At 41.7% G+C, this 24,414-nt stretch overlaps 2 protein-coding genes and 1 non-coding gene across 5 annotated transcripts in view; all 3 read left to right on the top strand.

Moving 5' to 3' along the window:
* arid4b (AT-rich interaction domain 4B) overlaps positions 1-15,695 on the top strand; it is a 36,277-nt gene extending 20,582 nt beyond the window's left edge. Inside the window, exons 13-24 of one of the 3 annotated variants that reach the window (XM_049481085.1) lie at positions 30-124; positions 694-791; positions 971-1,190; positions 1,356-1,570; positions 5,819-6,001; positions 6,903-6,987; positions 7,112-7,316; positions 8,189-9,403; positions 10,132-10,245; positions 11,278-11,505; positions 11,635-11,781; positions 12,369-15,695. In XM_049481085.1, the coding sequence (XP_049337042.1) occupies positions 30-124; positions 694-791; positions 971-1,190; positions 1,356-1,570; positions 5,819-6,001; positions 6,903-6,987; positions 7,112-7,316; positions 8,189-9,403; positions 10,132-10,245; positions 11,278-11,505; positions 11,635-11,781; positions 12,369-12,505 (2,942 nt within the window). In that variant the 3' untranslated portion in view covers positions 12,506-15,695. Of the gene's footprint in view, positions 1-29; positions 125-693; positions 792-970; positions 1,191-1,355; positions 1,571-5,818; positions 6,002-6,902; positions 6,988-7,111; positions 7,317-8,188; positions 9,404-10,131; positions 10,246-11,277; positions 11,506-11,634; positions 11,782-12,365 lie in introns of all 3 variants that reach the window. The other 2 variants (XM_049481084.1, XM_049481086.1) reach the window with 2 other exon arrangements.
* A 968-nt stretch (positions 15,696-16,663) lies between these two features.
* Positions 16,664-19,943, top strand: tomm20a (translocase of outer mitochondrial membrane 20). The gene is made up of 5 exons (XM_007238523.3): positions 16,664-16,848; positions 17,521-17,567; positions 17,734-17,815; positions 18,077-18,219; positions 19,375-19,943. The coding sequence occupies exons 1-5, from the start codon at positions 16,725-16,727 to the stop codon at positions 19,417-19,419; spliced, it is 441 nt and encodes a 146-aa protein (XP_007238585.2). The 5' UTR covers positions 16,664-16,724; the 3' UTR covers positions 19,420-19,943.
* On the top strand, positions 18,405-18,539 carry LOC125803034 (small nucleolar RNA SNORA14). The gene has a single exon (XR_007440103.1). It is a non-coding gene; the product is annotated as a small nucleolar RNA SNORA14 (small nucleolar RNA).
* Positions 19,944-24,414: the final 4,471 nt, after the last annotated feature.

The following is a 24,414-nucleotide window of genomic DNA, read 5'->3' as shown; positions in this document are numbered from 1 at the left end:
AATAATCTGACTCTCTGATCTCCCTACAGGCACTCCCATCAACAAGCGTCCGGTGCTGGGCTACAGGAACCTGAACCTCTTTAAACTCTATCGGCTGGTACACAAGCTCGGAGGGTTCGATAACGTGAGTAATGAGTAATATACTGTATAATACTAATTATACAGTTTTGTAAATCAGTTATAATTCACTAATTTTAAATAAAGAAATACATGCGAGCGAGGGAAATGGTTACGGGAGTCCAAACTCCAAACAGTGGATAGTGTAGTACGCTAATGGTGGTGAAAAATTACCACAGCTATGGTCAGCAACCTTACTGAAGCTTAAGGATTAACTGTTCATTAGAAAAACAGCCAGAATTCCTTTATTATTCTTCCAATCAGGGATAGGTCTGGCTATGTTTCAGCAGCACAGTGCTCATCCACATACTGCTGCCAGCTAAAGAACTTGCCTTAAAGACATAAATTTTCTGCAGGCTCTTGCATGTCCAATAGCAATGCTCCACCCATACACCGCACAATCAGCAGGAATTATAAAAATTTGAATATTCAAGCTGCGTGGGGTGGATTATTGTAAGATATAGACATATAGAAGTATAATATGGGTTTAGAAATATGGGTTGGACTTGTTTATACCCCTATACATCTTTTTTCTTTTCCTAATTCTTGATTTTTCTGGACTGTTCTTTGGTGCAGATTGAGAGCGGCTCAGTCTGGAAGCAGGTTTATCAGGATCTGGGAATCCCGATTCTGAATTCAGCTGCTGGGTACAATGTGAAGTGTGCCTACAGGAAGTACGTACCTTACTCTGCCCTGTCCTGAAATAAATAAATATTTTAAACATGTTAATATTTTTCTAAGAAGCAGGAGCAATGTTGCAATGGTTAAATATGTATTTTAGCTCATATATTTTTTCCCCCCAATAGAAGTAATGAGGATTGTGAGCTGTTTCATATCTAAATTCTGTGTGCAGGTATCTGTATGGGTTTGAAGATTACTGCACCTCCACCGGGATCACGTTCCGTATGGACCTTCCGTTAAAAGTGGAGAAGCCGAGTCCTCCGGCTGAGAGCGCCGTTGACGGAGTGGGAGGAGCCAGCAGCAGCGCTGATGTTTCAGCCTTGGCCGGACCGAGTGACGAGCCAAAACCTGAGCAAGAACCAGAGATCTCCCACAGCCAGTCTAATGTGAAGGTATGGTCGCTACGTTGGAACTGCATTTTAAAAAATGTGATACTGATACGATACTTTGAATTTGAAACCAATACTTAAACAATTCTTTTTTTTCTAACCCTTTTTTTTCTAAACTGTAAGCCTGTATAACTTTTAAGCCTGTATAACTGCTGTGTCTCTCTGTAGGAGGATAAGTCAGAAGTAGCAGGACCAGGCAGGACCAAGGTGGACACCAGCAGCCTGAAGGAGGCCGACAAGGGCTCAAGTGAAGAAGAGGAAAACGGCCCTGATGAAGAACCTGAGAAACATGACTCTACTGAAGTTGGACCAACACCAGAAGGTCCGTGCTCAGAGAATGTGAAGGAGGAGCCGTGTGAGGAGCAGAACAAGGAGGAGTCTGGGTAGGTGGACCTGCAGCACCAGGCTGTGTTTCTCTGTTAAGCGTCTCTCTGACAGTCAGCATTTGGGTTACTGTATCCAAGGAAATGTCAAAGTAAAGAGACAGATATGTGAAGCTGTCACTAAACATTATGTTAGTATTTCTTCAGTCCATCAGTGGCTTAGTCAGACTGAGTTATATTAAATCTATTAAATAAGAGAAATCAAACTAAGCTATAATTAAAGATTCCAGAATACTTAAAATAACAAAAAAAGTAAAAAAATAAATAAATAAATAAATCTTCATTTACAACAGATAAATGAAAGCAGCCGACTGATGTTTTAAGTAATGTTGATTTGGGCCTAGAGAGATCCTAACTGGGGATCTAGATCAAAAACTGAACCTATATTTTTTTATTAATAAGATAAGATCTCATTTTACTTCCAAATGTTTTTAGATCAACATCCCTCTTGTGTGATTTTGGATCACGTTGCCCATAGAAAGTTCTGTAGTAGTGTGCTGGGGCTGATAGCTGTCCAAATCTCTCAGTTCAGTTCAGGTGTGAGCTTTAGGTGAGTAAGAACAGCTAGTCAAATCCTTTACCCAGCAACACAAATATAAACAAGACAGTGTTTATCATATTAAATGTATTTTTAAATATATATATATACATATAAACAGTAAGATGGAGTAAAAGTGTAGTTATTAGAGATGCTACTGTGCAACACTGAGAGGAAAGATGTTCCTTTAAACTAAACTTTTACACAGCTCTCAACCAGCAGAGCCTCCAATTACAACGCTCACCTACAATCCTGTCCACTGTCCATCACTCTCTACCTTCCTCTCTCCATCCCTGCCTGCCTCCCTCCATCCCTCTTTTCCTCCCTCTCGCACCCACCCTGCCTCTCGCACCCACCCTGCCTCTCGCTCCCACCCTGCCTCTCGCTCCCACCCTGCCTCTCGCTCCATCACGCCCACCCTGCCTCTCGCTCCACCACGCCCACCCTGCCTCTCGCTCCCACCCTCCCTCTCGCTCCACCATGCCCACCCTGCCTCTCGCTCCCACCGCGCCCACCCTGCCTCTCGCTCCCACCGCGCCCACCCTGCCTCTCGCTCCCACCGCGCCCACCCTGCCTCTCGCTCCCACCGCGCCCTCCCTGCCTCTCGCTCCCACCGCGCCCACCCTGCCTCTCGCTCCCACCCCGCCCTCCCTGCCTCTCGCTCCCACCACGCCCACCCTGCCTCTCACGCCCACCCTGCCTCTCGCTCCCACCGCGCCCACCCTGCCTCTCGCTCCCACCGCGCCCACCCTGCCTCTCGCTCCCACCGCGCCCACCCTGCCTCTCGCTCCCACCGCGCCCACCCTGCCTCTCGCTCCCACCGCGCCCACCCTGCCTCTCGCTCCCACCGCGCCCATCCTGCCTCACGCTCCCACCCCGCCCTCCCTGCCTCCCTCCCTATCGCCTCTCGCTTCCACCACTCTCACCCTCCCTCCCTTCCTTTCGCTCCCTCCCTCCCTCTCAGCCTCCCTGCCTCTTGCAAGCCTCCCCTTGCTTTAGTCTACCCTCTCCCCTTCCTCCTCCCTCCTTTCCCTCTCCTCCTCCCTCCTTTCCCTATCCTCCTCCTTCTGTTCCTCCTCCTCCCCCTGTGTAAGAGAGGAGAGTATTGGAGTTGATCAGACTGGATTGGACAGTGGTACAGTGTGTTTGTTATCTGCACTCCCTTTCTGTTCCTGAAGCTTTGTTTCCCAGCCTGCTTTTAGCTGCCTCTCTCTGTGGGATCCAGTCTGGTTTGGGCTGGGTTTAGGGAGCTTGCTTGCTGCTGATGTTTGTGAAATGGGTTCTGGGTTCAGTAATAAGGTTGTAGTATTTGTCAGTCTGCAGGTTTTTCTCTTTGTTTTGTGTTTCTGAGGTGTTAGAGTAGCGGGTCTGTTGGTGTCAGCTTCGTCACAACTCTGACCTAATTAATGCTTCTGCTCTGATTCGGTTCTGCCGGGTGCTGGTGGGTTTGTGCGGATGGTTTGAATGCTGTAAATCACACTAGCTTTTTTGCCTCTTAATTTGTCTCTGTTTGAGTAATTGTTTATTCAGTTCTGATGATTTTGGGACACAGGAGTTCACCCAGTTCCAGTTTTAGCATCACATTATAATAATCTAATCAGACAGCTCTTACCTGTGTTTGGATGCTCTAAGCCAGGGTCCTGCCTAGAATCTTCTAACCTAGTGCTGCGGCTTCTGGCAGCGTGGGGCTGATCGTAACCTGCGTGTGAAGCAGCGCTGTGTGAATGCAGCTGCAGTAGTGGACTGTCTGCCGTTCTAACTTTGCTTGATCCTTTGCTGTCTAATATACCTGTGCAGGTGTTTCCCAGCTCCAGTCCTGGATGTCCGTTTGTAATGCTCACTTCTGACAAGTCTAACACATACTTTACTGTTGTTTATCCACTACACACACATACGCAGTGAGATGAGAGGTAAAATAAGCCTATTTATTTAATTTATAGAGGTAGAGATGGCGTACTGGAATTGATTAGTGTTGGCCTGGGGGTGATTTCAGCAAGAAACTCTGAATAAGATATCTGAGAGGTAATACAGCATTCGAACAGTAGAGCTTAGTTTAGATTCTTGTTTTACATTAAAAGACTTCCCACGAAGACATTAGACTCTAACATCGTTGGACTGTAATATTAGACTAACATTGTTAGACTCTACTGTATTGTTTAGATATTAAACATTGTGCTATTTAGAAGACATTGGGGTTTGGGCACCATACCTCAACTACAGTATCCAACAATATTAACTACATGCACCCCTGATATTTTTGCAAAAATCTTATGATATATTTTAATGGGACAACACTATAAAATTTAACTCCTCAAAGATAGTCTACGTTATAAGAAGACTGCTAACAGCCTGAAACTGAGCTGCAGCATGGTGGCCAAGGTCATACAGCCATTTTCCAGGACATGTCACACTTGGTTCACTTTTTTTTGTATAGAGGTGGCTTTAACATTCTGAACTTTCTAAAAAAAACACCCTAAACACACCTCCAAGATGACAATTGCTTTGTTGAGGAAGCTAAGTAGATAGATAAAGATAGTTTAAGTTGACAGACTAGCCAAGTATGTCTCTAGACCTAAACCTAATTAAGCACCTGTGGGGCATCCTCAAGCATGGAGGAAGTGGAGGAGCACAAATATGGAGTTAGCAAAGTGTCTAACATCCATCAGCTCTGTGAAGATCTAGTGAACTTCATGCCCAAGATGGTTAAGGCAGCGCCTGGAAAATAATGGTGGCCACAAAAATATTGACTCTTTTGACACAATTTGGCCATTTCTCACTTAGGGGTGTACTCACTTTTGTTGCCAGCAGTTTAGACATTAATAGCTGTTGAGTGTTGAGTTATTGACTACTTTACATTTTATCAAAGTGTCATCTTCAGTTTTGTCCCATAAAAATATGATATAATAAAATATTTGCAAAAATGTGAAGGATGTACACACTATTGTTGGATACTGTAAATCTTTGTTTTTTTGGAAGATGTTAGATAGATTGTTCCTACTTAACAGCACAATGTTAAATTTTGGTCACCTGATGTCACAACTTAACAGTTTTAGTAATGTGCTGATCAGCTGATAATCGGAATATCATGATCTTTATGCCATTTCTACCTAATCAGTCCTGTGTGTAAAGAAGGTATAGGTATACAATCAGTAAATTCAGAACTTATACTGTCAAAAACTATAAAATTGTGCGGATGGACCTCCAGGACTGTAGTCAGAAACTTGCTTGATGCTGCGCTTTGCTGTACCTACCTCTGCAGTCTGCACCCCCCCTCCCACCCCTAGGGGTATATACACACTCTTTTCTAACACACTTACACACACATACATACACATACATACATACATACACACATACATAAACAGAGAAGTGTTGCCCAGTTTTAATCGAACTGAATCAGTGGTGTTATTTCTCCGTACAGATGGAGGAATAGCTCAGCTGTAGTTTTTTGATAGTTGGCTGATGACCCCAGGGTTGCCTCTGACCTCTGAGAGAGAGAGACGGTAGAATAGAAGAGAAGCAGCTGATAGGGAAAGAGAGAGGTATTGATTAATTTATTATAGTATATGGATCAGTAGGGGGTTGGTGTTTTGTATTTTTTTGGGTAGGTGGGTGTTTTTTTTTTGGGGTGGGGGCGGGACTGCCCTGCTGTACTGTGGGGTTCTGGGGCAGGTCTAGGGCAAGCGAGTGCTGAACTGTCTTTCTTGCAGGGATGACAGCAGTCAGGAGTGGGAGGAGGGGGAAGAGTTTGAGTGTTACCCCCCTGGCATGAAGGTGCAGGTGAGGTATGGGCGAGGCCGCAATCAGAAGACGTACGAAGCCACTGTGAAAGAGTCAGACCTGGAGGGGGGAGAGGTGCTCTACCTGGTGCACTACTGTGGCTGGAACATCAGGTAAGGCAGGACCCTGGCAAACTCCCATAATCCCATGTTCCAGAAGGTGCTAGAGAGGTGCCTCCTTGTGAAAAGAATCTCGTAGTTTCTCCGTAGTTCCGAAACAAGACATTCACGAGCCTTCCATTCATTCAGGGGTGTTTAGGGTCTATAGGGTCTATCTATTGGTGAAGGAGCAGAGTGCAGATGTGTGATTCTGACAGGTAGTAGTTGGAGCTGTGCTGACAGTTTGAGGAGCTATGGGCTGAAGTTTCAGACGTTTGAGGACACAGTAAGGAAATAGGGGTCCAACACTGCCTCGCTGTGGTTTTTGATGGGTCACAAAGCCTTCAGTGAGAGGTGGCAGGGTGCTGGAGATGGGAAACACTTGCTTTAAACTGCAGGAGAGGATGGGCAGCAGGTGGATTGGGCGTCAGGGAGACAGAAGGGAGTTTGACCACCTTAAAAAAAAACTTTCTTAACTGTCCAAAGCTTAGGTTACACATAAGAGGTTCTAGGAAAAACATTTAAAGGCCCTATATCCTCCCATTTCCTTCATTGTTCTTGGTCTGAGTGGGTTTATCAAGTTTAGCATGAACAGACATGACTAAACTGCTGATATTATTGAGTTTATTGTGAGCTGATTCAGAAGCATAGTTCCCACATGTGGCTAAAACCCGTTTAATCACCATGAAACTCAGGTTCTTTACACGCTGAAAGTGGTTCTTCCGTGGGATTGCTCCTGAGAACCCTTTCTGTCCAAGATGGAATATTCACTTGTTAATTAATGGTGTGGTTGTTCTTAGGTACGACGTGTGTGTTTTTTTTTTGTTTGTTTTTTTTGTCTTTATGTTGGTGTAATCAGTGTGATCAGCTATTGATCAGTGCAAGATATTACATCACTTCCTCTTCCTCCTGTTAGGTATGATGAATGGATCAAAGCTGACAAGATTGTTCGACCCGCCAATAAGAATGTTCCCAAAATAAAGCATCGAAAAAAAATAAAGGTACACAATGCTTTACTGTTACTGTTAGCCATGCTAATCAATCCACTTCTCAAATATTAAAACAGTATCCAGTGTACACAGACGCTCATATTTTTATTCTAAACGCATGATGTTTGTTTGGCAGAACAAAGCTGAAAGAGAGAGAGAGCAAATAGAGCGCTTAAACGAAAGAGACGACCTCTCTCCCGCCAAACATCGAATCAGCAGGTCCTCTAAACTCAGCTCCAGCAACGAGGTCTGCCCCAAGACGGAGGAGTGTGATGATAAAGAGGAGCAGCAGACTCTCGTCAAATCGCCCGAGACTGCGTCCGATGTCAACGGACTCCGAGGTAATTTCAGAGAAAGTGGCAGTTTCTTGAATTTCACTGTCATGGACGTTTTCATTTTTATGGATTTTGTTCCAGACTGTGGTGAAGCTCGTTTGAAGTGTTTGTCTGAAGCTGACTGGATCTGGGTATTCATGTAGAGTTCAGTTGTGTTACACAATATCTTTGTTGGGTTAAAAATTGTCACTCTTATTTTTAATAATTTAATTAATGTCTGATTTTATTTTTTTCTCTACTTTATTTTTCCTTCTGAACCTTACTTACTATTTACTATTTACAGCTGGTACTAAGCTCCTCGATAAGAACAATTGCTTCATCCCGATTAAAAATAGTGGGGAATTTGTTAGAATACACTTTTAGTCTAATAAACACTGTTAGTCTAAGAAACAGGACAATTTAAAATTTTGGATTAAATCAAAAGAGCAGGTGTGAAAAGTGCCACACACCACAGCCCAGACCAAAGCATTACGCAGCATTGTGGGTATAACACTGTAGATTACGGTGCTGGTGATTCCTGTATCTACTGTAACTGTAGATTAACTCTTATTAATACACAGAAATAAAAGAAATCTGAGACAAATTTGTTACACTTTTTCTGCTGAAGGACAAACCTGCACTCCTGCAAAACACCTGGTGAGTTACCTGGAAAAGCAAATCACTAAATTGACACCACGCCACCGTCCGATCCGATGATCACCTTCCTAAAATCAATCAGTGTTGAGTACAGGGAGACTCACGTAGGTGATGATGACAGGATGTAGTAAAGTTCTTTAGTGCACTCAATCCCTCAACTACAGTGTGAAACCCAAACTAAACGTAAATGTAACATAAATATACAATGTAACAAACACACAAATCTAATTTATGTCCTGCAGCATCCGAGAGCTCTTCAGATGACAGCGAACGCGAGGAGGATGACGACGGTGACCATGATGGTGAAGGTCCAGGAGGTCGGCCAGGCCTTCGAAGAGGAGGTCCTCCAGAACGTCCTCGCACGCCCCCTCATTGGGAGGGTGGCACATCTGCTGAAGGCTTCAAGGCTTCAGTGAGCGTGAGCAACGCTGAGTTACCAACCAGCCAAGACGTCCCCGAAACAGGGAAGCGGAAGGGACCGTTCGAGAATGAGAGCGAGGTGCCCAGCACCAGGAGGAGAAAACCTGAAGGACCAGCCGAGCGCACCCCAAAAACCCCATGTAAAGGCAAAACCAGGGGCAGCAGGGGGACGGACTGGTTGCCCAGCAGCTCACCAAAGAAGCTGGACGAGAGAAATGCGGGACCTGTGGACGACCCAGGAGACCAGTCCAGCAGTAGCTCTGAAGATGAGTGTGGTCCTCAAACAAACACTCAGGCTGTGGAGGAGCCGCGGATACATCCCAAAACCAAAGGTTCACCCTCAAAGAAGTACAATGGGCTGAAGGAGAAGACTAAGGGTGGGCGTTCCTCTGGATTCTGGGAGATCCCGGAGAAACGAGCCAAAATAGCTGTCGGAATCGAAGAGCGAGCTCCCGGCTGCCGTGCCAAAGGCCAAAAAGATGTGTGGTCCAGTATTCAAGCCCAGTGGCCTAAAAAGACCCTTAAAGAGCTATTTTCAGATTCGGACACCGAGGCTGCCAACTCCCCTCCGCCAGCAGTGCAAGCCCTGGACGAGCCTCGCTCGGAGCCCGATCAGAAGGAGGAACCGGCCAAGGAACCGCAGGAGAGCCAGCCAGAGAAGAGCCAGGAGTATCCCAGCAGCGGGAGCAACTCCGTCCTCAACACGCCGCCCACCACACCGGAGTCCGCGGAGGCGCTGCCAGAGACACGACTGTCCTCCACGCCCCCCCAGAGCTCCGCCCTCGCCTCCTGCTCCCCAGCCGAGTCCGAGGACACGGCCGGGCCGCTGATGGAGGAGTGCGCCGGGGGCCGCAGCGAGTCTGACAGCAGCATGGTGGAGGTGGAGAGCGTGGGCTGCGAGATCCAGGACCTTCCTCGAGAAGAAGAAGCGGCGCCGTCCCCCTCCAAGGCCTTTGACGGCAACTTGTCCAGCAACAGCAACTGCAGCCTGACTCTCAGCAGCAGCAGCCAGCAAGACAGCGAGCAGAAAGCCAAAGGTAGGTGGATATTCATTTATTAATTTATTTATGTTTAATCAGTTTGTACTTGTTGGATTATCAGGTGCCCGGTACATTGCTTTTGCCTACACTCAAAACTAGGAGTGGGGGAAATTTTCCATTATTAGATGCATTAGATTCGAATGTAGACGATTTTTAATCGATTAATTTATCGGGCATTTAAACGCCCCTTTAAAAGGTAAATAAGAGCATTTTTTTTTTTCTAGAATTAAAAGCGTGATTTTATTTGAACTGGAAATATTTGCGCAAAACTGTGCCAAACTGAGGTGCTTAGCTTCCAACAGGCTGTCAGCTGTGCGTTTACAAGCACGTGCCCAGCCATGTGGAGGCAATGCGGTTACCTCATGTTTACGCCCGCGCTTCTCACGCAGCAGCAGCCTGTCACTCACACAGACACGGAGACAGCGCTGTGTATCTACTTTGTGTGTCAAGAATCAAAACATTGCCTTAATTGCTTTAAGTGACATCACACGTCCCGCAATGTGACTTTTAACCTCCTAATATGCTTGTTGATTCCATGTTCCCATATCGTTAGATCTTGCAGTTATCATGCAGTAGAAATTTGCCTAGTGTTGCTAGATTGTAAAACACTTGTGAATTGATTTTAGCTGAATTATTGTGAAGCAAGAGATAATAAAGGTGATGATGGTGTTTCTTCTTCCTCTTTTTTCCTCAATTCCTGTACTTTGCTCTGGTCCATCGTGCAGCCTCGTCCTCCAACCAGAAGCGGCACAAAGAATCCCAAGGAGGAGGAGCATCAAAGAAACACAAGCGGAGTCACAAGACCCTCAGTCTGCACCCCAAAAAGAACCACAAATCAGGTAAAACTGAGCTGCACATTCTACTGTTTTCAGTTTATTTTATCCTTTTTAACCCTGTAAAGCAAAGCGTATCATATTTATACATATTTAAGTTTTTGGGTCTTTGCAACATCAGTGTGATACACGTTATATGAGTGATGATCAATTGTAATTACTTGACTTGACTTGATGTTTCTGACCCCTAGTGGTTCATCTGTGCACTGAATGTACCATACAAATACAAGTACAATACCAATTCAAAATACAAGTTTCTAAGTGTGAAATTATTTACACTACATTTAGAGTTACATTTTGAAGGGAACTCAGGGAAAACTGTTTTTGTTCTCGTTTGTTTAAAAAAATAATATGAGGGAGAAGTTTCTGATAGATAGATAGATAGATAGATAGATAGATAGATAGATAGATAGATAGATAGATAGATAGATAGATAGATAGATAGAAGTATATGATGGTTTAGGTCAGAATTGTCAGTTCTGCTAGCTAAAAGTTGTTTTTTGTTTATTTGTGTAAGCAGAAATCTCCAGCATTTAGATAATTGTTGTGTAGATTTGTTTTCTCTTTTAATATAATATAAATTTACGTAAAAATTTAGTTTTTTAGAAATAATTTTCTAGCATCAGTTAATCAAAATCTGAACACATTTCTCTTCTATCCGTCTTTTTCTCTCTCAATCTATTCTGTCTTTCTTTGATTCTCTAATATCTGAATTTATCTCCCACTTACTTTTAATATCTGTCTTTATCTTTTTCTTTCGGTCTCTCTCTCCTGTCTGTCTTTATCTTTCTCTCTTACATACCTTTCTCTGTCGCTCTGTCTCTCTCTAATGTATTAATCTCCTATGTCTATGTCTTTTATCTCTCTCTTATATCTGTCTTTCTCTTTCTCTCTTTTATATCTTTCTCTTTTTCTTCTGTCTTCATTTTTATTTCTCTCTCCCTTATCTCTCTTATTCTTATGTCTTCATCTTTCTTTCTCTCTCCCTTATCTCTCTCTATCTTATCTCTCTATCTCTCTTTTTCTCTCTCTCTCCAGCTAACAGTAGTGACAGTGAGGATCAGTGTATCAGTGAGGGAACAGCTAAATCCCCCACCTCTAAGAGCAGCACATCCGACCTGAAGCCCATCGTCCCTCCTAAGTGCTCGGGCCGGACACCCCCCTCTCATAAATACCACAAACACAGCGACTCGGATCACTCTCAGCCCAAAGAGCCGCACGGGAACGGCCGGGGCTCCCGGATCTACAAGTGGAGCTTTCAGATGTGTGAGTGTCCATCTGGCTCAGAGAGATTAACTGTAATCCACTGTAAACTCGCCAAACTCAACATCACTTTTGTGTTTTTGGTATGTATTAAAGAATGTATTAATCTTTTCTCAACCCTTTTTTTTCCAGCGGATTTGGAGAAGATGAGCAGTCTGGAGAGGATAGCGTTCCTGCAGGAGAAGCTGCAGGACATCAGGAACCACTATCTCTCGCTCAAATCCGAAGTGGCCTCCATCGACAGGAGACGAAAGAGGATGAAGAAAAAGGAGCGAGAGAGTAAGTTAACTGTTACATAAGTAATATGTTACAACAGACAGTGTTGTGTCTGGGTTAGTATTCGTGCACCACATTAAAGGAACATTAAGGATTATATTTTCTGTAGTAACTCAAAATATGATCAGGATGTATCTTCAGAAATGTAGAAAACATTGCTGAATTTAAACACTGTCAGCTCTTGTCAGCAGAGCTTCATCCAATATGCCCTCTGTCATTCCCCTAGTCCCATTTCCACACTCAGGGATGCCAGGTATAGAACACAGAAGAATGCCTACAGTGTGCTGCCAGCCAGGGAAATGGGCGAGCTGGCTATTTTTCTGCTGAACAAGTAATCACTGAGCTTCAGTAAGGTTGCTTATCATAACTGGGCAATTTACCACCATCACCAGTGTAGTAGAGACGGGCATTTTGGACATATACTTACTTGTAAACACCTACAGCAAGACTTGCTGTCACAACCCACATGAGCTTGTTGTCTAGGGAGAGACCATGTTTGGAAAACAGACTGTTAGATTGTTTCTTTAAACGTGAAGATAATTTAATAACTGTGAGAATTGTACTAACCTGACGCTCTCTGATGTAAGCAGGTGCAGCAGTGGCTTCATCCTCCTCGTCCTCCTCGCCGTCGTCCAGCTCTCTGACTGCGGCGGTCATGCTGACTCTGGCGGACCCGACCGTGTCGGGCTCGTCGCAGAACTCTGGGGTTTCGGTGGAGTGCAGGTGACACCGAGAGTAACGACCCTCCTGCAGCACAGAGCACTTAACCAGCACCCAGCCGAGCCTCCGGCCTACGAGCCCAGACTGTAGGACCCGAACTCTGACCGACGGAGTCACATGACACAAACATCCGGGGCACAAAAACGCAAAGGAAAACCAGAACCGAAAACATCGGATCCAGACAACAAGAAGCACTATTTTCTATTGACAGCTGTTTCCTCTGCGAGCAAATTGCACTCAAGTGTACTTTTTTCTGGAAAGATTGGGGACGGACGAATGCAGAAAACAATCTTTTTATGAAACACCTTTTCTCTTTCTTTCTTTCTTTTCTTCTTTCTTTTCTTTTTTCTTTTTTCTATATAATTGATGTTTAGTTCCGAGCAATAACTTTGTCCATGCGGATGTAAATTGTGTCGTTTCTGTGGCGAGTAGAACTGCAGTCAAAAGCCAGAACTACAAACTGTGTTTCCCCGGGTTCAGCACGGGTTCCTAATGAAACAAACCAACCAGAAACGAGTTCATGCAGGCAGTGAATCAGTGGGCGTGGTCTGTGTCCTCCAGCAGTTCTTCTTAGTTGTTACTGTTACTGCTATTATTATTATTATTATTATTATTAATTTGGTTTTGATTTTTAACATTTTGCTGTTTAGGTTTACGCTGATGGAGTTTAGAGCTGCAGAAACGCACTGCTGGCTGTAGTTTGGTGGACGTGGATGGAGGGTGTGGAGGGTGCGGAGGTCTGTTGGTGTTGTCGTGCCTTGACGTTCCTGTTTTAAGGCGTTTGCTGAGATTAATGCAGTGATGAGATGAGCGTAACCGACCCGTGCCGAGCCGAAACCTGCAGCTGTTGTAAACAGTGTGTGCGTGCTTAGTTTGTTTCACGTTTCATAACACTTCTAAGGCTGGAGATATATTTGCTGTTTGGCCAGGTGCTCACATAGACAACCGTCTGCATCATAAACAGACGTCACTGTTCACATACTTGCCTACATATGTGCTACTTATGTTACAGAAGGTTTCTACTAGAGGTCTGCTCTCACCAAAGCAGCAAGAAGAACACACCTACACACATGTACAGAAGTGTGTGTAGCTCTGTTTTCCAAAACTTTCCTAACATTGATCATTGACGTACCTCACGTACACGTACGCAGTGACTCGGTTCTGATACAGCAGCTCACAGATGCAGCCTTGTGCTGATCCACATCACCCTAGGAGTGATGAGGGGAAAGAAAGAGCTCCATCTACTGTACCCACCCAGAGAGAGCAGAGAGCAAGGCCAGTTGTGCTCTCTCAGGGCTCCGGCAGCTGATGACAAGCTGCATGACCGGGATTCAAACCAGCGATCTCCCGATCATAGTGGCAGCACTTAACTTAAGACTGCTGGACCACTCTCAGCCCCCAAGCACATATATCTCTAGCTAAAGTGTTAAATTATGAGTTTAGTTGTAGTGTGCATAAGAAGCATGAGAAGAGACAAGCGAGGGCCAAGAGGAACAATACTGCTCGAATGTTAATCAGTCAGCAAAATGATTAAACACTTTAACAAAGCCTTATGAAAGATAAATAATAAATATATTTATTGGCCCTTCACCTCGAGCGCTACCAGCTGAAGCCTATACTCCTGCGAATCCTCTGCAATGTACTCATCTCGTTATTCGAGACGCTGGACGAGTGCCAAGGGCTGTTTACTATTTGTGATATTTATGACATTTATATAACAGCTACAACAGGAGACGTGGAGTTCAGTATTTCTAAACTAAAGATTATTATGATTGTAGATGGTTACATACAGAGAATTAAATACGTTTTTTCTGGCAAGCAAGACTCGAAATGTATTTTACTACTGAAATATATAAAAACTAACCCGGCTGGTGGAAATTTGAACAGTTAATATGGCAGTATTTGGAAGTGCAATGATAAAAAAAGTCCCCTTACCATGAAGAAACCTTTATTCTAAATGTAGCCTCCTGTATACGGCCGTCTTTCTTTTCTAGCTTTTCCTCTCAGTTGTTTTAAGAAACCAATTGTTTTCTGCGTGTTGAGGAGATATCAGTCAGTGGCCAGTGGCTTACGTTTCATCATTAAATACAGTATATTGGGAATAATAAAGGACTTAGTTTGCCAATGATTGATTGATGATTGTTTTACAGCTGAGGAAAGTAATTGGTCATCTATGTTACGTCACACGTTTGCGTTGTTTTTCGTTTTTTTGTTTGTTTGTTTGTTAGTTTGTTTAATTCTCGCTGGCTGGAGTATTATATTATAGCGTTCATTAGTATGTGGGGAGAAGACAGGAATACAGTACAGCATGATCCAGTCGAAGCCATTGTAATCACCTGTGGTGCTCTCACTGCTCTAAGGGAACAGGCTTTACCTTGAAATTAACTCAAAAATTGTTAATTGTCCAATAAAAAGATTTGGTTTGTAACTTGGTCACCGTGGTCAGAGAAACAAAAGAAACGGTTCCAATGACCCAAATGTGCTTTTTTCCAGTTTAAAGAGAACTAACTATGTACGTGTGCATAACTGACGACACCTCCAGTGTTTCCTTTGTATAGCCCCGCCCACTGTACCATACCCTGAAGGTCTGTCCCGGTTGGCACTTGTATGTAATTGTATGCCTTTGTTATACATTTGTATATTAAGAGGTGTGTTTTGAGTCGAGCTATTTAATATCTTGCACTGTTAATATGTACTTTCTGTACAGACAGTTTTACCGTTTTAACTGTAGTGTGTCCGTGTACATTCTGAAGGTAAAGCATGTCCTACCCCCCCACACGTTCCCTCCCCTGCCTTTTTTTTTACTTTTCCGTTTTGTGTTTTTACTTTTACTCTGTGGCACCTTCAGCTTTTTTTTGGTTCAGTTTTCATATTCTGTTACACCCTACCCCCCATTTCCCGTTCAGTCTTTATTTCTTTATTTCTTTCTGTTAAACTGTGCTTGTATTGGACTTTTTTAATGTGATTTAAAAGTATTTTCCAATCTGTACATGGACTGTAAAGTTTTATGGATCTTTACAAAAAAACGAAAACATTCTGAGACCTTGTGTAAGAGAGCGTGAGAATGTGGCAAAGCAAAGATCTATTGTATTTATTAGATTGATCAGAGGGTGGGAATTGTGTAATTTATTGTACAAATGTAAGAAGAAAATCCTCAGTTTTAAATAAATGCCATAGTTTGTGAGTTTCAATCCTAACTGTTGTATGTGGTTCACCCGCACACATTTTGTCACCTCACAACCATAAATTTGAACGTATTTTGTTAAGGTTTTAAGTGATGGGCTAACACAACGTTGCACATAATTGTAAAGTGAAATGAAAATGTTTGATATCAGCAATTTTGCTGCAGTTGGTTTTTATACTGCAATGTGATTGGCTGAGAGGAGTTATATGAGTGCCATTATCAGCCGGTAATGCACTGTAACCGAAGCTCTCCATGTATTACTCCGCCACATACAAGTAACCTAGCAACAATGCAGCGCTTACAAGCCAAACAGAGCAGCAATGGAACTATTTTAACTTTTATTTTAACAATAAACAATAACTGATAAAGGAACTGTGGTATAATCGCAATAATACACTTGAGGTTCGTACTATAACGTGTTATATTGGCACTGCTGTGCTGATCTACAGAACTCGGCCTGTTACTATTACAGGATATAGCACTCCCTCGCTTGTATTATTGCTTAAGTGGGTATTGGAATTTCACTAACTGGAATATTAAAGTTTACAGTATATTCTAAGGGTGTATTAAAGGTGTTATTATAAAAATTATATATATTTATTCATATTTTATTCATATTTGTGTTTTACTTTGATGCATTGCATAGTTACAGCACTTGCTAACTAGCATTAGCTACATGTTTTATAGTTACAGTATAGTTTGTTAGTTAGCTAACGTTAGGTTAACTAACAAGTTAGCATAGCATAGCTACAGTGGTTTTAACTGTGGCTATAGCCGTATTTACTATTAATATATTTACACATGTTACTGTATTAAGTTGCTAGTTTAACAGCAGTTTATAATTTATTTTATTGCATATGTTTATACTGTGTTCTGGGGATGTATAAATGTGTTTACAGAATGTTAGCCGTTACATTTGTTAGATTAATTCTGTAGAATGCGTGCGTGCTGACGCGTCGCTGTGCGCGGTGACGTTTAGCAGACCGGAAGTTCGTATTCCGTGCTGATGGTCGCGCGGAGCTGCAGGTAGCGCGGGGTGAGGATGATGGCCGGCAGGTACGGAGCGCTCGCGCTCGGTCTGAGCGGGGCTCTGTTTATCGTCTACTGTATTTACTTCGACCGCAGGCGCCGGAGCCACCCGGACTACCGGCGGAAACTCCGAGAGCGTGAGTACCCGGATACAGGCTAGGCTAGGCCTAACACATGAGGTCTAAGACTGTAGCAGAGTCAGCTCATTTACACGTGTGTGTGTCTGTGTTTGTGAGTGTCTATCTGTTATTGTGTGTGTTTGGGTCTGTCTGTCTGTAATAGTGTGTGTTTGTGTGTGTGTGTCTATCTGTAATTGTGTGTTTGTGTCTGTCTGTCTATCTGTTATTGTGTGTGTTTGTGTGTGTCTGTCTATCTGTAATTGTGTGTTTGTGTCTGTCTGTCTATCTGTTATTGTGTGTGTTTGTGTGTGTCTGTCTGTCTATCACAAAGTGTGTTTGTGTCTGTCTGTATGTATCTGTTTTTGTGTGTTTGTCTATGTCGTTGTTTTTGTGTTTTTTTTGTGTGTGTGTATGTGTCTGTTTGTGTTTTGTATGTGTGTGTGTGTGTGTGTGTGTGTGTGTGTGTGTGTGTGTCAGTGTCAGTATAGAGGATATTACACCCAGTACCCAGTATTTTTCAGTTTCAGATATACAATATTATGTATATATTTTTAAGTGATTGTGGTGGGAGGAACATTTTTAGATTGCGGTAGATTGATCAGCTAACATTTAGTATAGACAGTAGGTAAGAAGTTCATTCGTGTGATGGTTTGAAATATAATCTGATATTCTTTTTATTTATACTTGTAGGAAGGAGAAATCAAAAACTTGCTCAGGAAAAGTCTGGACTGGCCAAGGTAAGATAATCCTCTCATACACACATTAATGATTTGGAAAAGTTTATAGCTTATAAACGTTTATAGCTGCCAGTATTATAGACACACTGTTGGGCTAATCTGTGCTGAAATGTGAGGAATGTGAACTCTCTGGTATTAATTCTCACTGTGTTGGTTCTGTGTAAAGTTACCGGATCTGAAGGACCCGGCGGCGGTGCAGCAGTTCTTCCTGGATGAAATTCAGCTGGGGGAGGAACTGTTGGCTCAGGGTGAGACACCATCTTCTTACTGAGACTGGAACTTAATATTCAAACTGTAACTATCAGATATTAGTGATCCAGTGACCTCTAAAAATAGTGCATTAACCTACTTAATGCAGAAAAAAACATCTTGCTCTGTCTTGCTCTTATTTAGCTGCTACTCAGCTGATATTGAGCACTGTGGTAATGTGGTAACTGGTGACATCTGATATGTTTGTGTTTGGTTAATCTGTATAAAAAAATCAATTTTCCATTAATTTTGTTCATTAGGAGATTATGAGAATGGCGTGGACCACCTGACCAATGCCATCACTGTGTGTGGGCAGCCTCAGCAGCTTCTGCAGGTGCTTCAGCAGACTCTTCCCCCACCTGTCTTCCAGATGCTGATCACCAAAGTACCCACCATCAGCCAGGTATGCTCCCCATGTCATTTTCCTCAACATATCTACTAGGGATGTCCCCGATCTGATCACGTGATTGGAAATCAGTGCCATTCCCATTATTGTCAAAGGATGGGATTTGGGTGGAAAGATCCGGATCACTGATTTATAAGAAATATAACGTCGTTTAGAGTCTGATTGTCCTTGATACTTTTTAATTGCATTCTTATAAACCCCCCGACTGCTGGCTTTAGCTTTTGGGACAAGCAAGAATGCTAGATCAACATCTAGAATAATCCAAAGTTGAGGGTCTGTGTTCAGTGACCTTTAACTATTTCACCTCTAGGACATTTTATCTCTAATTCATACCAATTAATTCTAATTCATATATATAATGCAGGTTTTTACTCTTAAAGTTGATGGATGATGTAATACAGCCGTGACTGTAGCGGCAGGTAAACTTTCAGTGATATATGTTAACATAGCAACACTTCATCACTTCCTGTCAGTACTAAATGGGTTAGTACATTAATATTTAGTGTATTAACCTGCCAAACCTGCACTGTTAATATGAGTATATAGTCGGGATGTCCCCAATCTGATCATGTGATCGGAAATCAGTGTCGATTACATTTTCACAGTTATTAAAGGACCCGGATCACTGATTTATAAAACATGTAAGTAAGTTCTACTCTAAATCTAGTCTGTCAGGTCTATTAAACCACACTACACTATTATTACTCTCTCCCTCCTTAAAAATAAACAGAGAAAAACCAGCATTAAAAAAAAAAATCCTGATCTCAATTATGATTAATTACATAATTATTGTTTTATGTTTTAGTTCATTTATAAAAAAAATATTTTTAAAATATTTATATGGTAATCATTTATATAGCTATTTCAGTAAAATGTTATGCTTTCAAACCACTGGTTCATCTATAATATATATATATATTTTTTTTTTTATTATTATTATTTTAAGAAACCTCAAAAGACAACTTGGATGTGTTATTTTTTTTTTTTTATATATATAAACTTTATTACCAAAGTATTGAATCTGGACTCAGTATTGGCAGATACTCAAAATCGAATAACTTGAATGTGATCGGGACGTCCCTAGTATCTAGTCTTTACTTTTATGTTGTCAGTGTTAATTGGTATCACTGTCTGTCCCTCTCTCTTTCTCAGAGGTTGGCAAGCCCTCAGGTTTTGGCTGAAGATGACGTTGAATGAGATTGTGGTGAAGATGATGATGACGCCTTAGCTGGCTGGTCATCGAGTGATCAGCCCTGTCCAGGCAGAGGAAGAGCCCACGGGCGCTGCAGGTCCTCTGAACTGCTGCTGTAAAGTCTGTCTCTGTGTTTTTTTCCTTCGTTTTGTTGTATTTTTTTTATTGTAATTTAAGCACATTCCATTTGTTGGTTAGTGACCCCTCTGTCCACTACACTGCACTTCCGCCCTCAGACAGCCTGTGGAATGTCTCCGCAAGACAAGCCTTTAATTACTGTTATTTATGTACTTAATCGTTAAGATTTAATACTCACAACATTCAAATGACTAAAGGAGTTCACGTGATGTCATTTATTTTCTTTGTTTTAAAAAAACTTTTTATATATGAAATTCAGTTCTACACTGTGTTAGCTGCTGATTACTGATGGTTAGGAAATCAGTGTTATTCCACTTTATTTATCTGAATCACAGCATCTGTATCGTTTATTTTTTCTCAGTAGTCATAAAATAAAGTTTAATGTGTAAAATGTTTGGATGTTTACTTTGTTTAAAACATTATAAACATTAAATTTTATAAATAATTTTCTTTTTTTCAGATTATCAAAACGAAATGTATCACACAAATATAACCTGAATAAATATAAAAAAGCTCTTTTTAAATTATTTCATTTATTAAGAGAAAAACTATCAAACCAATCACTGTGATTACAGGGAAAATATACGTTAAACCAAGAGCAAACTGTAAAATAAAATAAGTATATAGGCAAAACGATAACCTATAAAATCTGTGAGGTAGCGTTTGAAGATTTTTACATGTGTTCAAGGAATAAAACCAAGTGAAGGTTTGTTTCTCACAGACATTTACATATACATATATGACTATAGAATGCTTTGGTAACTGTTCAACATCAAACAGCAATATATAATATAAAGAGCATGTAAGGGTTAATATAATTAAAAATATGGTTAAGCATTATATAAATGAAGTTCACACAACAGAAAATGAGAATTTAATTAATAGTGTACATTATAATGATTTTCTGGAGAGAATCTGGAAATGCTCCTGTGATGTGAGACTGTGCCAGCTGGGGGCAGTAATATATAAGCTATAAGTTATCTGAATGGAAAACGACCAACATCCCAGAAGTGAGGATTAGGTTTTTAAGTGGAATAATAATCTCCCCTCATCCACTATGGTTCTTAATCACAGATTAAATCAGTAAATGTTGCTGTTTTTTTAAAGTATGGTTGTTAATGTTTCTTTTATTTAAAATTATCTCTACGTGTTTTTCTCATTTAGGGCAGAAACCTGTAAGAGGTAGCTCTATAACATACTGTGATCATAACTGCGGTGATCAATATACAGTGATCCAGACTACAGTGATCAACATGCAGGCAACACTGCGATAATCAACATACAGTGATCAACACTACAGTGATCAACATACAGGAAACACAACAATAATCAATACTACAGTGATCCAGACTACAGTGATCAACATACAGGCAACACTGCGATAATCAACATACAGTGATCAACATGCAGGCAACATACAGTGATCAGCACTACATTGATCAACATTAATCAACACTATAGTGATCAACATACAGTGGTCCATACTACAATGATCAACCCTACAGTTATCAACACTACAATAATTAACATACAGTGGACAACATATCATACTTTTATTATGCCCCATACTTCACAGCAGCGTGGTTTAATGTGGTCTGGAGCTTCTATAGGGGGCGCTGTTGATCCAGCCTGGTCTGAGTAGATAGAGCTGTATCAGTGGGAGACTCAGTGGAGAATGCAGGACTGCAGCAGTTACATAAAGAATGGATGGCCCACATTTTATCAACCTGAATAAACAGTGCAGAGGTTCTGCAGGAGATTTTTAGCCTGTGATAAAAATATTAAGGTAGTTCCTGCAGGGATATTACCTCAGAGCATCTTCCTGTTTGTTTCTGATAAAATCTTTTTGGATGGACTCTAACTGCTTACCTGCATGACATCTATTTATGACTATATATGACTTCTATGATGTCATAAATCCTGTATGATATCAGCTCAGTTCATGCACACATATTCAAATTGCTACTGGAGTATTTTAGAGAGCTGTAAAACGTGTTTAGTTTTATATCTGAATGCTTGTAGGACATGAAGGATGGTGCAGTGGATAACACCACTACATGCCAGTGAGCTACACATCATGTAGGAGGCTGTGGTTCAATTCCCAGTCTGTGTGACTACAGAATGCTGTTGTACACCAATAAGAGTCCCTGGGCAAGATTCCTAACACTACATTGACCCAAATCTGTAAAAGGAATTAGATAGAAACCTTGTAAATCACTTTGAATAAGAGCTTCAGATAAATTACGTAAATGTTAAATGTTAATATTGTTATGACCTCTATCTGCGTTCCAAGACCTAGGGGTGCATTCTGGGTAGGGGGTGGGTCCTCAGTAGGATTGTCCAATGAAAACTCTTTCTCTGTAGGCTATTGATCACAGGTATGGAACAGGGGCTGGATACATCTATTGCATTGTATAATCTGTCAGCTGTATATGAAGGGTCTTTCAGATTAGAACACCCTTCAATAACATACAAATAGACATTCTATTTGTGCAAAAAAATAAAATAAATGAATAAAAAAAGAAATAGCACAGGCATCTGTTGGCTGGTGTATCAGAGATGGGGATCCGACACTTTCCTCTGAGCTCATAGTAATGGCTGATTGGAGGCAGCTGGAAAAGAGGAAAAGTCTTACTTCACGGTTTATGTATCGGAGGAGGCATACACTCATCCTCACCCTCCTTTTGTTGGGAGCATTGCTATGAATAAGGGGCATTCATATAAATGTGGATTGAGTAATTGTCCTTTTCAATTGGGTAGAAAATGGGGTAAATTTAGAAATAAGGTATTAAAAAACTCTTTTTGATAGTGTTCAGTTATGTCTATTTTATCTATACCCATACATGTATTGCTCTCCCTTGTATATTTTGGTCTTTATGAGCTGTCTCTAACGCTCTTCTTCCCCCCCTTGCTGCTCTTTCCACATCACATCCAGACCCCGCAGTGCTCTGAGGGGTTTTGGTGTGTGATGATATCGCAGCACGAGTCGGCCCATAACTCTCCGGAGAGAGTCCGGCTATGTCATAGCAGGAAGGAAGGCTGGAGAAATATGAGCCGAGTCAAAGCCGAGCTAATAATAATAATGCTGGTGCTTTCGGGCCGCAGCAGCAGCAGCAGCAGCAGGAGGGGGATTTAATTACTCAGGCAGTCTTAAGCCTCGTGTCATGCGTCGTGAAAATGCAGCAGAGGGGAGGCTGGGAAAAAATTCCCTGGCAGGTCCTAAAAATAAAGCATGGCGTACGTGCTCAGAGTGCTAATAGCAGCCGAACACATGCCCTAGTTTTGTGCTTTAAAAAAAACGTAGTAGAGGCGAGTACGTGAATTTAGGGCAGTCTCACATTATTACACGCTGAAGGCCTGTTCCTCACTATTGCTTGTTTAACACTGTACAATTTTTTTGTTTACTAGAGACGGACGATCCGTGTTTTTAAGGCTGATTCTGATTGCTGACTGTAAATAAACAAAGGAGCTGTACTTACCAAAATAAACCTTTTTCAGTAGAGGTATATGTGTAAATAATTTTATTTTTATATGCCTTATTTCCAGGGTCATCTTACTACTTCAAATACGTTAATAACTATGTTTAAGTAATAACTATGTTACTACTTTAATAATAAACAACAATAATTTAACAAGTTCATAATCATTCACTTTTAAGAGTTAAGAAATCAATATTTGGTGGAATATTTTTGGTGGAGTTTTCATGCATCTTGGCATCATGTTCTCCTCCACCATTCTTACACACTGCTTTTGGATAACTTAATGCCTTTACTCATAGTGCAGAAGTTCATTCAAGCAGTTCAGTTTGGTGGTTTGATGGCTTGTGATCATCCATCTTCCTCTTTATTATATTCCAGAGATTTTTTAATTTGGTCAAATCAAGGAAACTCATCATTTTTAAGAAGTCTCTTTTTTTGTAGTAGTTTGTATTAGTAAAAACTAAGTATAGATATTTTTCTGCAGATATCATAATAGGTGAAATAACTCCCATAATGCCCGGCGTTTCCTCGTCTGGCCTGTTTTTCTGTCTGTTTCTCAGAGCCCCGGCGGGGGGAGGGACCAGGGTCAGTTGAGGGTTAAACAAGCAGTCTCTGTTTTCCTGTCCTTTTTTAGCTCCCACCCCCCAACCATCCCTCCCATCCTCCTCTTCCTGTCCCGGGGGATTATGGGTAAAGGTCTCAGACTGAATGTAGCCCCAACAGAAGCTCAGAATGAGTTCAGATCCTCAGGAGGCGTGTTCAGAGATGAGCAGGGATTAATGGAGGAAGCGGTGTCTCAGTAGCCTGTAGCTGTACGGCTGTGTTCCCTGTTATACAGACCTGTTATTGAGATCATTATTACATAAAGGATTTTAATCAATCATTGAATGTGGCCCATCGTTTTTTCTTGTTTATAAATAGTCATACATACAAACGTATTGCCCCTGATTGGCTAACAGCACTGCGACACCAGGAGGCATTGACCAGACGGACACAACAAAAGTCTTTCAACGTCATATGTTATTTTACAACATGTGTAATAATGCCCTGCTTAGTGCAGTTCAACCACTGACCTAGTCAGATCCACCAGAGATCCTATGTAAACCTATCCTATGTTACACACAGAGGTGGGTAGTCAAGGTCCAGAAAGTTTAACTTTTAACTAGTGTAAACAGAACTGTTCTAAACATTCACCTACCTATCTCAGTTTTACTTGGCTGGTGGTGTTTTTCCTCCATAGACTAATTCTAACCATTTGTTTCTTAGCTCTGAATTACTGGGTAAAGCATAAATACACACTATTTGCACAAATAACACAGGAATGAACTGCATGCTGTTCCTAGCGCTGTTTTTTAGCTCCTATCTGATGAGACGGCGTGGCTG

This window comes from Astyanax mexicanus, chromosome 7 (assembly GCF_023375975.1).
Source record: "Astyanax mexicanus isolate ESR-SI-001 chromosome 7, AstMex3_surface, whole genome shotgun sequence".
Classification (NCBI taxonomy): Eukaryota; Metazoa; Chordata; class Actinopteri; order Characiformes; family Acestrorhamphidae; genus Astyanax; species Astyanax mexicanus.
Note: the sequence above shows the minus strand (reverse complement) of the source record. Positions and strands in the feature narration are given on the sequence as shown.